Source organism: Danio rerio, chromosome 11, assembly GCF_049306965.1.
Source record: "Danio rerio strain Tuebingen ecotype United States chromosome 11, GRCz12tu, whole genome shotgun sequence".
Classification (NCBI taxonomy): domain Eukaryota; kingdom Metazoa; phylum Chordata; class Actinopteri; order Cypriniformes; family Danionidae; genus Danio; species Danio rerio.
In genome coordinates this window covers 32281974-32296967 of record NC_133186.1, presented here as the reverse complement: position 1 = coordinate 32296967, position 14994 = coordinate 32281974, and the positions used below count along the sequence as shown (strand labels likewise).

The following is a 14994-nucleotide window of genomic DNA, read 5'->3' as shown; positions in this document are numbered from 1 at the left end:
ACTGTCTGTTTTCCCTCTCTCACACACATACACACAACCGCTTTAATAAAGTGTGTTGGAGTTTAATAATTCAGATTTACTTAAAGGGACAGTTCCCCCAAATTTAAATTCTCTCACTATGTTTTAAATGTACTTTAATAAAGATTCTTCACATTTATTTTGCATGAATTTCATAATTCGTACTGAGCATTTAAAAGCACCACAAATGGCGTCCATATAACTTACTTTTTTGACACCATTCAATAGATTTTTTTATACCATTGTTTGCTGTGCATAAACTGCTACAGCATGGGGATCCTTTAAAGTGTCTCATTGCAAAAATAACACCATGATGGTCTGAAACAAATGTGGATGTGATGTATATTGTAATATACATGGCTGTGATGTATATTGCAATAGCTGTTTTATCACTGAGCATGTTCTTTTAATTGAGCATATTTTTTCCCTTATGTGTACAATGTATGGACACCAGTTTCTGCCAAGTTAATTACAACTTATTCTTTAACAAAAGTGACATTTCTTTATTCAGTTTTCTTGTCGGCTTAGTCCTTTTATTAATCCGGGGTCGCCACAGCGGAATGAACCGCCAACTTATCCAGCAAGTTTTTACGCAGCGGATGCCCTTCCAGCCGCAACCCATCTCTGGGAAACATCCACACACACATGCACACACACACACTCATACACTACGGACCATTTAGCCTACCCAATTCACCTGTACCGCATGTCTTTGGACTGTGGGGGAAACCGGAGCACCCGGAGGAAACCCACGCAAAGGCAGGGATAACATGCAAACTCCACACAGAAACGCCAACTGAGCCGAGGTTCGAACCAGCAACCCAGCGACCTTCTTGCTGTGAGGCGACAGCACTACCTACTGCGCCACTGCCTCGCCCACATTTCTTCTTAAAATTCAAATATTTCCTATGGATTTAAGAGAAAATTGATAAAACCGATAGAGATTTAATAAAATAAGAAGCTAATAGGGTATATGCCGAGCTAGTGCTGTTCCCATGCTGATACACTTCCAGTGAGCTGTTATTGTGAACTTTTTCCCATTTTATACGGTTCCTTATACAGCATCGATTTTGTAATGTCATTAAAATACATTCAGTTAAATAAACTTTAGAATTTATTTAGTTGCTCAAGCGTAAAACGAGACAAAAAGCTGTTTACTCGCACGCGCCCGTCAGAATCGGCAGGCTTACGCAGAAGCTCCATTGAATATACTGGGGTAAAATAAATGCTCATATTATAAGAATAAGGCGGGGGAAATGTAATTTAATGCAGTGCTTCTTGTACAATCTAAGACCCACTTTAAATCGGATATCACTCAGCTAGTGGAGATCGCTGATTCAGACCTTAAACGCACCAGATTTTGCATTGGCATTCAATTCGCCGGAAGCGCTTAACCCAGGTTAATGGCAAATTAAAAGTCCTATTAGCATGCTTCGGCATGTATGATAAGAAGTTGTTTCTGCAAGAATGCCCCAAAAATAAATGTATAAGGGTGAAAATGTCACATATATCTTATGTTTTAAATATATATATGTAATCAGTGCTTAATTTGTAAGTAAATAATACCCGGAACAAAACTAGGAAATAAAAGTTATTGTGACCGATGTCCACCATACAATTTCAGTTTTCCCAGAACATGATGTCAATTAACGGTGATGGCGCAAAAGCGATCTTTTAATATTTTGTGCTATATAATGTTATAGGTCAGTCATGGTTAATAAAATCATGTAACTACAAACATAAAACATATTAACAATGGCTATTCAGTTCATTTCACTATTAAGTACCAAGTCAAAAATAATAACTGATGACTAATTAAATGAATAATTAAATCTGGACATTACTAGAACTTCTATGTTAAGCGGCTTTGACTCAGTCGACATAGTAAAAGCGCTATAGAAATAAACATGAATTGAATAGAATGACTCACTCAGTCTAATCTTCAAGAAAAGCCCACACTTGCCTCTTCTGTCATGTTTTCTGGCTGACCTAAGATAGTTTTGCTTCTGTCTCCCGCTATCCTGATCCATTTGCACAATTTCATCTTCTTGAGATCTCTTTTGATCAAGGTCATTATCAGATTTACTTGTGGTTTTAAAAATGAAAATATGCTTGACTGCCTCTTTGCCATTTTAAAATGCAAATATTATTTTGGTAGGCCCCTATGCCATTATTTATTTTCAAAACAATAATCACCAACCAATGAGAGGGATTGGTATTTACAACGCACAAGTTAATGCTGGACTCATTAAAATAAATAGCGGAACGCAAAACACAAATATCTGACACTTTCCAGAACAAGATCCGGCTCAAATTAAGCACTGTTTGTGATGCACAGTCTGATTACACTGAACCATTTAATAAACAAGACGTTAATAGTTATAAGAACTATGTTTTAAAACAATACTACATAATTTGCCAATGAAAACAGGACTTCAATAGAATAGTTATGAATCTCTGATATACTGCAATGTTTTTTTCACAAAATGTCATTTTAATACTCAAACTAAGAATAATATACTTCTGCAGGACATCACACACAAAAAAGAGACAACAATCAATCAAGATGGCCAACGCTGTAATTCAGCATGCAACAACACATCACTTTACAGTGTGAAAAACTGCATGCTCAAACACGTCAGACCAAACATGGACAGACACTCTGTGACAGATACATCATCATCACTATGGCAGGCTAAGCTGCTAAAGACAACCTCAGATAGGGGAAAACAAGAGCAGCGCATGGATTACGTACAATGTAAAAAATGATTGTTCTAATTTATAATGTTTTTTTTTTGGAGTCTGAAATAAATACAACTTTAGTCTTTCTACTTCAAAAATAGCATGTCAACTTCAATGAACAAATAACCCATGCCATTTTTGCCATGTATTACAGGGGGAAACCTGAAAAGAAGATGCAGTTATACAGTATATCAGTCATTTTATAGAGTCCCAATTTCAAAACAGCCATGATCCTCATCTGAAGATTATTCACGATAGGAAAATGAATAGCAATATAAACCACAGGAAGACACACGCAACATCATTATCTGATTGGACGCTCTGTTAAGTAATGCACATAATGACATACCTCTCGATCTGACAGGAACACAGCAGGCAAAAGCCATAGTTCGGGAAGGACAGCTACATCCAACTGCTCCTTAGCCAGGTCAACTTTCCTCGAACACTCATTCCGTATTGCCTTCATGCATGCGGAAACATGCTATGGCACAAGCTCACCTGCTGCGGTGTGCAGCCGCTCAACCACAACAACAGACCAAAATAAACCCATCCGCAGCATCTGCACTTACACTGCTCCAGCTCTAACTCCGAGTCCACCCCCTTTTTCTAAAGGCATAATGCAGGTGGTACAGTCTAGTCTACACTCTGTTTGCCCTTAATCTTCCAATGGGCCAGAGGAAGAGCTGGTCCGATGGGGGATATTAATCAGGAATATAAAAAAGACCAGTGCACTGATATGATTATTCCTGAAATACTGTCTGTATAGAAGGTTTTAAAGGCAAAATATTTTGTTTTCTATATATAAAGCAAACATTTGCATCCATACATTCAGAAAATTGAGTTATAATGTTTAAAATTTACTAGCAGTAACTGTGTTAAAATTGCTTCAAAGTGAATCCCACTCCAACAGATTGGAGGCCATAAAGTAACTGATCACTATCCCTAAATGAGCTGCAGAATTTTACAAATGAACATCAATTTAAACCAGAAATAAACAAGTTTGGTGTGATTTTCCCAGCAAAATACAGCTCAGAGTTTGTGTAAACTGGCATAATGCAAAAAAAATAAAAAATAAAAAAAAACTTTAGGAGTGTTTAATTAAAGTGCCCTGTTTTGCTATTTTAATTGTTTCGGTTCGGCGATGTTGACCAATTTGGCATCGTACAATGTCTAACGTGAAACATCGCAATGGATGATGGCATTGTCGTCATAGGGGAAATTGAATTAATTATTTATGAATAATTAATTAATTCATAAAGAAATAATTATTTGTAGCCTACCGTTTCAACTACCTGACCCGCATGGTCTTTGTTTTACCCATAAACAAATCATAAATAAATAAAGATAAGTTGCACACAAATTACCACCTGTCACTCGCTTATTCCACGGGAGGTTGGTCAGTAAAAAAGGTGCACAACCAACAGTATCTAAGGTTTTCACTAAAATGACTAAGTACAAGTGTGAAAGCAAAATTGAAGCAGTGTACTGATGCTGTGACACATTACCTGATAGATTAAATAAACAGAAGAGTCGTTAGAGACAAGATTAATTAAATATCATGTTTAACAACTATAGTGAGACACGATCCAGCAGTACATCCTTGATAAACTGTCCGATGTGCACTACTCTCTGGAGCTCAGAGGAGTGTGTGGCTGTGGCTGTGTGTGTGGTCACGTGATGTGTGTTTTCTGCAGACAGAGGGCTGTTCAAAAATGCTAGGTAAAACACGGTGTGGATGTTGATCATTTTTGTTCTTAAATACCATTTTAATACTCAGATCTATTAGTGTAAACAGGGCCTAAGTGTGTATTTGTATTTTGCGGGTTTGCGACCGGGGCGGGGAGGAGGATCGGCGATGTTGGCTCAGCATTGTGTTGTCTATTGGCCATCGTCTATCGGCCCAACCCTACTACAAACCTCTCTTCTTTAAGAGCCTACTCTGCTCTGATTGGTCAGATGACTTTTACATTCACATAACAGATATATCACACACTCATGAAAGGTAATCTCAGAAAAATGCACACGTCATAAAAAATATATCTCAAAACTTTTCATAAAAATGTTTATATCGATAAAAAGAATGAAATTCAAAATGTTGTAATTATTATGGCTTAATCATAGCTTTATGCTCTTTCTATACATCAAAGTGCATGAGAGCCCCCATGTGTACATATTTGAGAATTGAACATCCTCATGTGTGCGTGTGCAATCATGCATTTGTGTGTGTGTGTGTTTGTGAAACACACCGCGCTCCCCTCTGCATGGAATAATACAGACCTTCCTGCTAATCCATGTTAATCTGGTCATCCTGTGCCTGTGACCTTGGCGTCAAATGGTCTGACCGTAGGTGAGTGTTTAGTAGAGACAGAATCGAATTGGCAAACATTAGAAACACAGGTCTGGCTGCTCCGGCCGGCAGCTTGTGGCTCTGCAAGATGGCCATTAACAGCACATATTCACATGCCTGGACTTGGGCAGAAGCCAACACTGCTACTGCAATGACAGACAACTGAGGCTAAATTGCACCTATTCTGTGGTAAATTCAGGCTTAAACATAGGCAATAGTAGAGCGGATTGCAGTCCATGATAATAAAAAGAGTCATTCTGCACTGACTGGCAATGAAAGGCACCTAAATGGACACCTCATCTTTTGCTGACTTGCAGAAGTCAGAAAACATGGCCAGTGCTAACAATGGCTTCTGAGCAGCCCGCATGAAGCACACCTGTTCTGTTCAGTCCTCATTGTCCTAAGTCACACCATTCCTCTACCTTTCCATGGGCTCTGTTAAATATCACCTTTTAATATGTGCAAATGGACCAGAAACAAGCCATTCACTGTAGTTAGATTTTCTAAAATGTACCATTTTTTAAGAGCAAAAAGGCATTTAGGTTTCACAGAAAGTCTTAAATGCCATTCCCCCCCACCCCCATCCCCCCATAAATTCTAACAGCTGTCTGCTTTCTCTTTCCAGAATCCCTTTTTCCAGGGATCACTCTTCTTATCTGTCTCCCATCTGTATTTCTAGTAACACACTAACACACAAATATTTCTAAATGTGAATAAACACACTGATATATTCTGGGGATATCCTGAGTCGATCTCTAAGGATCAGTATTGGGAGCAGATCAAAAGCAGGCTCTCCTAAACCCAATCCTTTATTTCACCTCACCTGTCATACAGGTGTCCTCCAGTAGGTGGTGGAAAAATGCCTCCAAAATGCTTTTTCCAGTCATTAATTAAAGGGATAGTTTACCCAAAAGTGAAATATCTGAATAGTTATTGTTTGATGATTATTAAACACAAACGCGAGAGAGAAGCACTTACATTAATTAAACAAAGTAAAAGTTATTTTACTGTATTTTACAAAACAGTAAAAGTTATTGATGATAAAAATATGAATTATACAACACATATTGATATCATTTTTTTTATTTTTATCAAGAGCCATAATTCCAAAAACATGAGATTTGTGTATTTTAACCATAATAGAGTAAAAGATTATTACCTGCAAGTGTTTATAAGGCCTGTAACTCTGCATGCAGGCACAATAAATTGTTCCAATTGTAATTTCTTTTCAGCTTTGTCCCTTTATTAATCAGGGTTCACAGTTGAATGAACCACCAACTTTTTTAGCATATGTTTTACGCAGTGGATGCCCTTCCAGCTGCAACCCATCACTGGGAAACACCCTTACACTCATTCACACACATATGTACAATTTAGCTTATTTATTTCACCTATAGCACATGTTTTTGGACTGTGAGGGAAACCGGAGCACCCGGAGGAAACCCACGACAACATGGGGGAGAACATGCAAACTTCACACAGAAACGCCAACTGACCCAGCTGAGGCTTGAACCAGCGACCTTCTTGCTGTGAGGTGACAGCTCTCCTGTATTTATCTATACTTTTAAAAAAAATTTTAAATGATTTATTCTTGGTTCATACCCAGAATAATCCCAATTCAGTCTAAATAAATTAATTCTTTCCTAATAAATATATTCAAGCTATCTGGGGAAATTGTATTTATATCACAATATATATTGCTAGAAAAACAAATATCGCTACAATATGCTCTTGTCACGGCTAATGGGTCAGTAACAAAATACATAATATACTGTATGAATGTTTATCCGGCAGATGGGAGTCAGACTACTCTCATTTCTCTCTTTTTCTCATGAAATCTAGTATTTTCTCAACACTGGCCCCTAGTGCTTGAAAAGAGATATGACCTAATTTGTTTATGAGGCTTAATACTCTGTATGTTACCATGTCATATTAAAGAAGACTGTATCATTTAACAAAATCTGCAAAAATTGTATGATTAATGTTAGTAAACAAAAATGTGTGTTATTATTTAACCTAAAATAAATAGAATACAATTCTTAATCACATCATATAAAAATGAATTGACCTCCTGGCAAACCTTTTCTCTTCATTAGAGAAAAAAACAAAACAAATGGAGGGACAGGGACTTATCAGTGTTTGTGATCAGAGTCACACACCTCTGAGGTAAAAAAATGCGTCAATCTGTCATTTACAACACAAGATCACAGAGCACGTCATCAGTCGCGACACCTCAGCTCTTCATGCTCGGTTTACAGCAGGATGAGGCTAATTATGCTAATCATAAAACTACCTCCAGACATGACCCTTTCAAAGCCCAAATTAAGAGCAAGTGTGCACATGCAGAATCTGAAATAGTGTTTAACAACAGTGATGATATGAGATGAAATGCCAGTAAATATAAGATGAAATGCCAGTAGATTTCTTGAAATAAATAGAAATGCTAATGCTAATTGTCTTCAGGTACTGTAGGCCCAGTCAATGCTGCTAAAACAAACAAGATCATTGTTGAAAGCGCCACAGAGCCAATTTTGTCATCTCTTCTGACTAAACTGGGATATTTCAAAGAATTAACATTTTTTACATAAAAATCTGAGTTATGCTTAAAGGAATGCTTATGTGCTAGTAATGGACATGTAGTATGGTGGTATTTTTAAGTAGGTTTTTAATTTGAAGTTGTTATAATAAATACAAATATTAATGTTTCCTACCACATTATATTAACATTATTACATAACATTGTACAATTATTTGTAATTACATATTATTATTATTACTATTATTATTAATAATAATAATAATAATAATAATAATAATTGTATTAATAATATTATGACATTTTATAAATAATAAAGCTAAATATTTGTATTATTCAATATTTCAGCTTTAAAAAAAACATTTTCTCCATAACCATTAATAACCATTTTAACACATATTTATTCATTTTCAGTCATATATGCATGCCATATCTTTTTAATTAAAAATAAATAAAAAAATCATTTAGAGAATCAAATGACTATTGGTCAAAATAAAATCATTGTCACATTTTCAGACATATTTAGATTCATTTTTAGACAATACAATTGCAATGTTTTAACTTAGAAAGAGTTAATAAATCAATATTGGATAGAACAACCCTGATTGTCAATCATAATAATTCCCCCCCAAAAAATTTCCCAGAGTGTTCCGGTAACCCTAAATCTCTGAATGTCAATATACTTATTTAAAATATGAAAGAAATCTTATTAGGTGTTATCCATGTTATCAGAATACAATTTGTAAAATTAATTTTACTCAACCCAAATACTTAGTACATCCATACACTCCGGTATATACAGATTCAAGTGGTCTCATATTTTTTCCCACAGCTGTATAAATTATTTATTATTTGTCTATACACATACACCACACCCATCCATAATGAAATACACTTCAATCAGACACAAAAGATGGCCCACTGCATGTCTGTCACTTGCTGCCTAATATATACAAATGGTCTCTAACAGGAAGACACATGCTGACTTTTAAACTGATGCAAACTTGAGTGCTTGTGTGTGTTTATAGGACAAAAATATTGATATGCCAAGATCAAATATTCAACGTTTTGTGCGCATTAATGAGCAAGTGTGATGCACTTCAGAACACGGTCCAGAATACATATACAATACGCTGTCATTCAATCTTACATGTGGTCACAGCAACCACAGAAAAACAGAGAACAGGAAGGAACAGAATTCTACACAAGACTCTTTGTTGAAACGACTTACACTTCAGTCCACCACAGTGGAATTCAGTACATACACAAACACACCTGTGCATTTCCACATTCATCTTCTCTTTACAAGCCCAGTAAGGTCAGGTTAACTACCATGCTGAGGTTTAGGCTCAGTGGTTAGCACTGTCGCCTCACAGCAAAATGGTCGCTGGTTCGAGTCCTGGCTGGGTTAGTTGATATTTCTGTGTGGAGTTTGCATGTTCTCCCCGTGTTGGCGTAGGTTTCCTCAGGCTGCTCCGGTTTCCCTCACAGTCCAAAGACGTGCCCTATAGGTAAATTGAATTACTATATTGTCCGTAGTGTATGTGTGTGAATGTGAGAGAGTTTGGGTTCCATTACTGAGTTGCAGCTGGAAGGGCATTCACTGTGTAAAACATATGCTGTATAAGTTGGCGGTTCATTCCACAGTGGCAACCCCTGATGAATAAGGGACTATTTTTCAGACACTAGTATTCGGTATAAAGTGCAATTTAAAGGCTTAACTAGGTTAATTGAGCAAGTTTGGGTAACTAGGGACGTATAACAGTAGTTTGTTCGGTAGACAATTGAAAAAAATATTACTTAAGGGGGCTAATAATATTGATCTTAAAAAAATAACTGCTTTAATTCTAGCCACAATAAAACAAATAAGACTTTCTCCAGAAGAAAAACTATTATAGTAAATATATTTAAATTAAATCCATTTAAATTTTACAAATTTAAATGGATTTAACATAAAACAATTAAGTTTAAAAAAACATAAGATGGCAAAGCTGAATTTTTCAACCCAGGCTTATTCTGAAAACCTACCTCTATAAACGTTTCTGGAGAGTGCCTAATAAGTCCCAGAAGCTACATTTTATTTAGCAGTTTTTGTTTTTGCGAATCCACCAGAAGCCACTGTGTACGCTTTTTGATATCTCAAATTTCTCTCATGAGTGCCATTCACGCCTGCTGTTCTCACATAAATCCACCAGAGGCCGCTGTCAAGTGACTGACTGATTAATCAACTGACCCACCCTCCTCCTTCCCTAAACCCAACCAATAGTAGAGATGTGAACCTACACTGGTCTCAAAGTTCAGTTCGGTTATGATTACCATGCCATCGATTCAGTTCAATTCGATACCTGCATTGACGATGCTTTCCAAACACAGTTTTATATTGTCTTTACAGCAATTCTTGTATAAAAATGTATAAATACATTTATATTATATACTATTTGTAATACAATTTTGTCCTTTAATACAGTCAGATATATAAACTGTACCTTTAAACAACACAAGCATTTATAGCAAATAAACAAATATAAATATCCCGAATCTATACATAAATAATGTCTAATATATAAATCTACCAAGTTCTTTCTTACACCTCTTTGATTGGTCATGTGCTCAACAGAAAGGGCTGCGATTGGCTCTTGCGCACTGGCGCTTTTCACAGATGAGTGTACCTTTAAACAACACGAGCATTTATAGCAAATAATATAAATAAATATCCCGCTCGCTTTATGATCCTTGTTTACCAAGTTCTCTTACACCCCTTTGATTGCTCAACAGAAAGGGGTGCAACTGGCTCTTATGCGCTGGTAATCAAAAGTTTCAACCAAAAGTTTAAAAAGCAATCCAGAAAAAGAAAAGCCCTCGCCTGATTTTTACCATGTTTTACCACATTTTCCCCTGTCATTTATTTCATTCTTTGCACTCTTTTTTTGTCTTACACGATTTCTGGAACTGTTTTTTTACCAAACTCAAAGATCGTTGTCATGGTCAACTCCGCTCTGCGTCTCAAGTCTGACAAACTGGTAACAACAGGAATACCTCCTATACAGAGGTAAGTGGCCACCAGATAAGCGCGAAAAGGAACGGCATCATACCACCTAGTAGCGTTCATTCTAAAAACAAAATGCAGCAATACGTACTTCTGACTACATCATTTGCGATCTCCAGAAATGTATATAGGGCCAATGTTTGAATATTTACCCTAATATTCAAAATTTAAGTATACTATATTATAAAACAACATAAAATAATACTAATAAAGTATTGTGAACTAATACATAATAATAATAATGGTAATATACATTGTATTGCCTCAAACGTCTAACTATATCTACATGATGATGACATAAATATCTTTATCATTAAGGTATCAAGATTTTATTAGTTGCTTTACAGTGTGTGTATTTGCTACAAATGCTAAAGGTTAATATGGTATTTAGTTGTCGCTTAAAAGCAGACAAAAGGAAAAAAAGTGTAAATAAAAATAAGTTGTTAGCAGTAATAAGTCATCTTCTTAGACATCTCTTTCTCTCTGTCTAAAGAAGTGACAATTCTTCTAAAAGCAAAGATGCTCATGGGACTAAATTTAGGTTAATGAAGTTCCACTGTCGTACAGTCAAGTGCTTGTGGGACGACATCTCTCTGTCTCCCTTATTCTTTTACATCAAGAGATGGCTAGGATGTGAAAATGGAGGATCTGCATATGCTTTACCGCTCTGAGTGAGGTTTTCTTCTGTTTGGAAATGAGTTAATGTGGGTAAAGAGAGCTTATGAAGCACATGTGTGTGTGTGTGTGTGTGTGTGTGTGTGTGTGTGTGTGTGTGTGTGTGTGTGTGTGTGTGTGTGTTTAAGAATATGCCACTGCAGCAGGGTGGGGTGCAGCAGCACTGCAGAGCCCATGGGGCAAACCGAGAGTGTGTGAGTGAATGTGTGTGCACGACAACGAGCCAGAGACAAGAGTCCAGTGTTCACCGTTTCTGCCCGTTATCATCGTCCGTAACGTCAGTCCCATCTCATCACCGAGGGGGATGGGGTTTCCGTGCACGCGTGTGTGTGTATATGCGTATGTGACATTTTGTGTCAGACGTGTTGGTGAATGGTACAATAAAGCCGTCGCCCATGTTATTTTTAACTCTCTGTCTCCATGGAAACCAGCACATATGCTGGGAGCGATGCACCCTGCCGAGTATGTGTGTGTGTGTGTGGAGATGCAGCAGTTTATCCTGCTTCATCTGGAGGAAGCACACACACGTTGCGCATGTCTGCCGCAGTGTGTGTGTGTGTGTGTGTGTGTCTTAGGAGGTCAGATCAAATCACAAAATCACATTTGATTAAGCATACAGAGCATAAGCAATTTAGTATGTCATACCCAAGAAAACCAAACAGAGGGAAACACAAACCAGTATCTGGCGCACACAGACACAATTTAGATTTACAATGATATTATCAGCTCATCACATGACACACAGAGCCAATTCACACTCAAGCATATGCCCAACTGGCACTATCAATCCAAAAAGAAGCATTTTTGACAGGCATTTATGGTGTATAAAGCCATATTCCTTCACAAGACCTGCTGGAGTTTATATACAGTAAAGATAATAAACTAAAATCTACCCATGTCATTTTAGTACAAATCTCATTGGTTTGAAGATCCTCAAGCATATACTGTATGACTCGAATAAATGATTCTCATTGGTATTTGTGCAATAAAAAAGGATAATTGAGCAGCTATAATCAAATTTGGATGCTGTAAAGATTGATTGATGTTTATATGTACAGTAAGTAAAAACCTAAACTAAATTTGTTATCCATATAAATTGATCAAGTCTCTTTAAAAGACAATATGGATTCATTATTTTATCTCTAAGTATCCGTTTTGGGTCGACATACTTTCAATGGTAGGCCAGAAACTTTCCAGATTTGGTTCAAAATATCTTAATTTGGATCCTGAAAACTTTGTCCTGTTCTGAAGATGTACAAATGACAATTTATTACAGTAAGTGAAAAAGTTTTTGGTTTCAATCCTTAATAATCTAATCTAATGATGATTGATCATGATGTAATGATGAAGCGAGTATTGCAGGAGCTGCTTTTATACTGTAGCTTTCCAAAGCATCATGTTACTTATATTTTACTGAAGCTATTTTCAAACGGATAGCAAGCAATTTCTCATATAAGCGACCAATTTTTATGCCTGGGGGAGCAAGTAAATAATTTCTGCTGTAAGCCACTGGTAAAAAAACTCAGGTTATACTTCATTTATTAGTATTTGAAGAAGAATAAATGAACTTACCTATGCAGTGCAGAAGTCAATGTTGAAGGAGTTATGAAAACATGAAAGAAAAGAGAAAGAAACAAAAAAAAACCATTAGTTTATAAACTCTCTTTAACCAACTCCATATATCTTCAATTGACAAAAATAGTAGAAACATAAGTCAAAGTAGGAATGCTAAAAAAAAACACATATACAAACAGAAAAACTGAGCTACAACATATTTAAAGATCAACCCTCTACAATGTAAGAAATCACTTGCATTTGAAACCAAATTTATGTTGAGGGTGCGGATTAAGCTGGAGACTTAATTCTGATGAGTCAATTAAAACATTACAGAGATAGTTCACCCAAAATGGCAAATTCTATCACCATTTACTCTACAGTAATGGAGTTTCTTTCTTCTGTTGAACAAAACACCAAAAAAATAAATAAACAGAAGTAGCGGGCAACCTGATGGCCTGTTTTCCACAGATTGGTATGGTGTGGTACACTTTTATGGCAGTTTCCACTGTTAAAAAAAAAGCAAAATGGACCATATTACTTTTTTGGTATCCTTTCCCAAGAGTACCTTGCACAACAAAAGGGCATCAAAAGGCAGAGCCAGATGCACAGCAGAACACTATTGGTTTACGGAGATACGTCACTATCATGCATGTGAATGAAAACAAATGAAGCGCCATTTTTAAATACACAGCCGAGACATTGCACCGTGATAATATATACATATAATAACAAGCCATGGTTGACCCGAGCTCAAACAAACCTTGTCGTCTTCTTGATAAACAGCCACAGAGCCAAGGAAAAGAGCAGAATCTACCCTGTGTCCTGTTGTTGTTTACGAGGCCTAAAAAGCGCGAGTGGTTTCACTTTCTCCAGAGAGCTTGCTTGCGCTCACTGCACGTCTATATTTAAAATAATGAACTTGAGCTGTTGATAATAACGTGATTATTGACATGCTTCTGACGTCCTTTCAGAAACTGACAAACGTGAGTGTGAAGCACAAAAAACAAAAACAAAGGAGAAACCAGAAAAAACAGAGCAAATGATTCTTTCAGCAACCAGAAAACATGAACAAACTGCCATGTTTAACTATTATCAACCCCTTTTAGACTATTATGAACTTACCGGAATTTCTTTCTAACAATATGTTAACGTTACATGTGTTGGGTGAAGATTAAAGGTAATTAAAGATAAACCCAAATAATGACTAAATGTCTGCTGCGTGTAGTTTATCTTTAGTTGGTAACATATCAGAGACTGTAAGAGTCTGTATGTGTTCATATATGTTGCATTTATTTATTTAATGTAATCACAGACGTTACAGTAGGCTATTTCACCCTATAACAGATCTGCAGTTATAATCAAATCATGTTCATAGAAAGGTTAGTAATGAACATTTATACAGAAGTATGTATGTGTATGAAGCATCTGTTTAGTAAGAAGTGTTTCTCGTATGATATGTGAACAACCTGTACAGCTTTACTGTATGCATTTTCTCGAGTGACAATGATGTCGACTGCAACTTTCTGTCGTACACCATGCCTAGCAAAAGCGTGCCATTGGTACCCTTTTGGCAGTGGAGACATAAGCCTGATAAAGGTGACCCGTACTGAACATTACCATACCGTACTTTACCACTCAGTGTAAACGAAGCAATAGTATTTACTGTTCCTATTATGGCCTCTCCTTTGCAACATTCTGACAGAAGAAATAAATTCATGCAAATTAAGAACCACTCTAGTGTGAGTAAATATTCGTTTTTAGGTGAACTATCCCTTTAACTAGCAATTATTGATTGCATTGCCAAAAAGTCTGTATACAGTAGGTAGAGGTTTGCACCATTAATAACATGATCTGAATACAATTATCACTCCAGTATCTAAACACTTTATAAGTTAAAAGGTGATGCATGATGTAACCTGACCTCAGATCAGCACTGTGCAAAATTTGGTTGCTCTGCTCCTCAGTAGGGTTGCCAAGCAGGCTACCATTCAATCCCAGCTGAATTTCTCTATTACTATGCTAACAGCTTAAAGATAAGTGCATTAGTAACAGCTGCATCCACAGCCAACCCTC

At 36.5% G+C, this 14994-nt stretch overlaps 1 protein-coding gene across 16 annotated transcripts in view; it reads right to left on the bottom strand.

Annotated features, from left to right (window-relative positions):
• Positions 1-14994, bottom strand: part of nhsb (Nance-Horan syndrome b (congenital cataracts and dental anomalies)) — a 90224-nt gene that overhangs the window by 28731 nt on the left and 46499 nt on the right. For 3 of the 16 annotated variants that reach the window (XM_021479860.3, XM_073916865.1, XM_073916869.1), the window contains exon 1: positions 3110-3302. The exons of the other annotated variants lie outside the window; for them this stretch is intronic. In XM_021479860.3, coding sequence (XP_021335535.1) covers positions 3110-3146 — 37 coding nt within the window. In that variant the 5' untranslated portion in view covers positions 3147-3302. Of the gene's footprint in view, positions 1-3109; positions 3303-14994 lie in introns of those variants that run through there. 16 annotated transcript variants of the gene reach the window in all.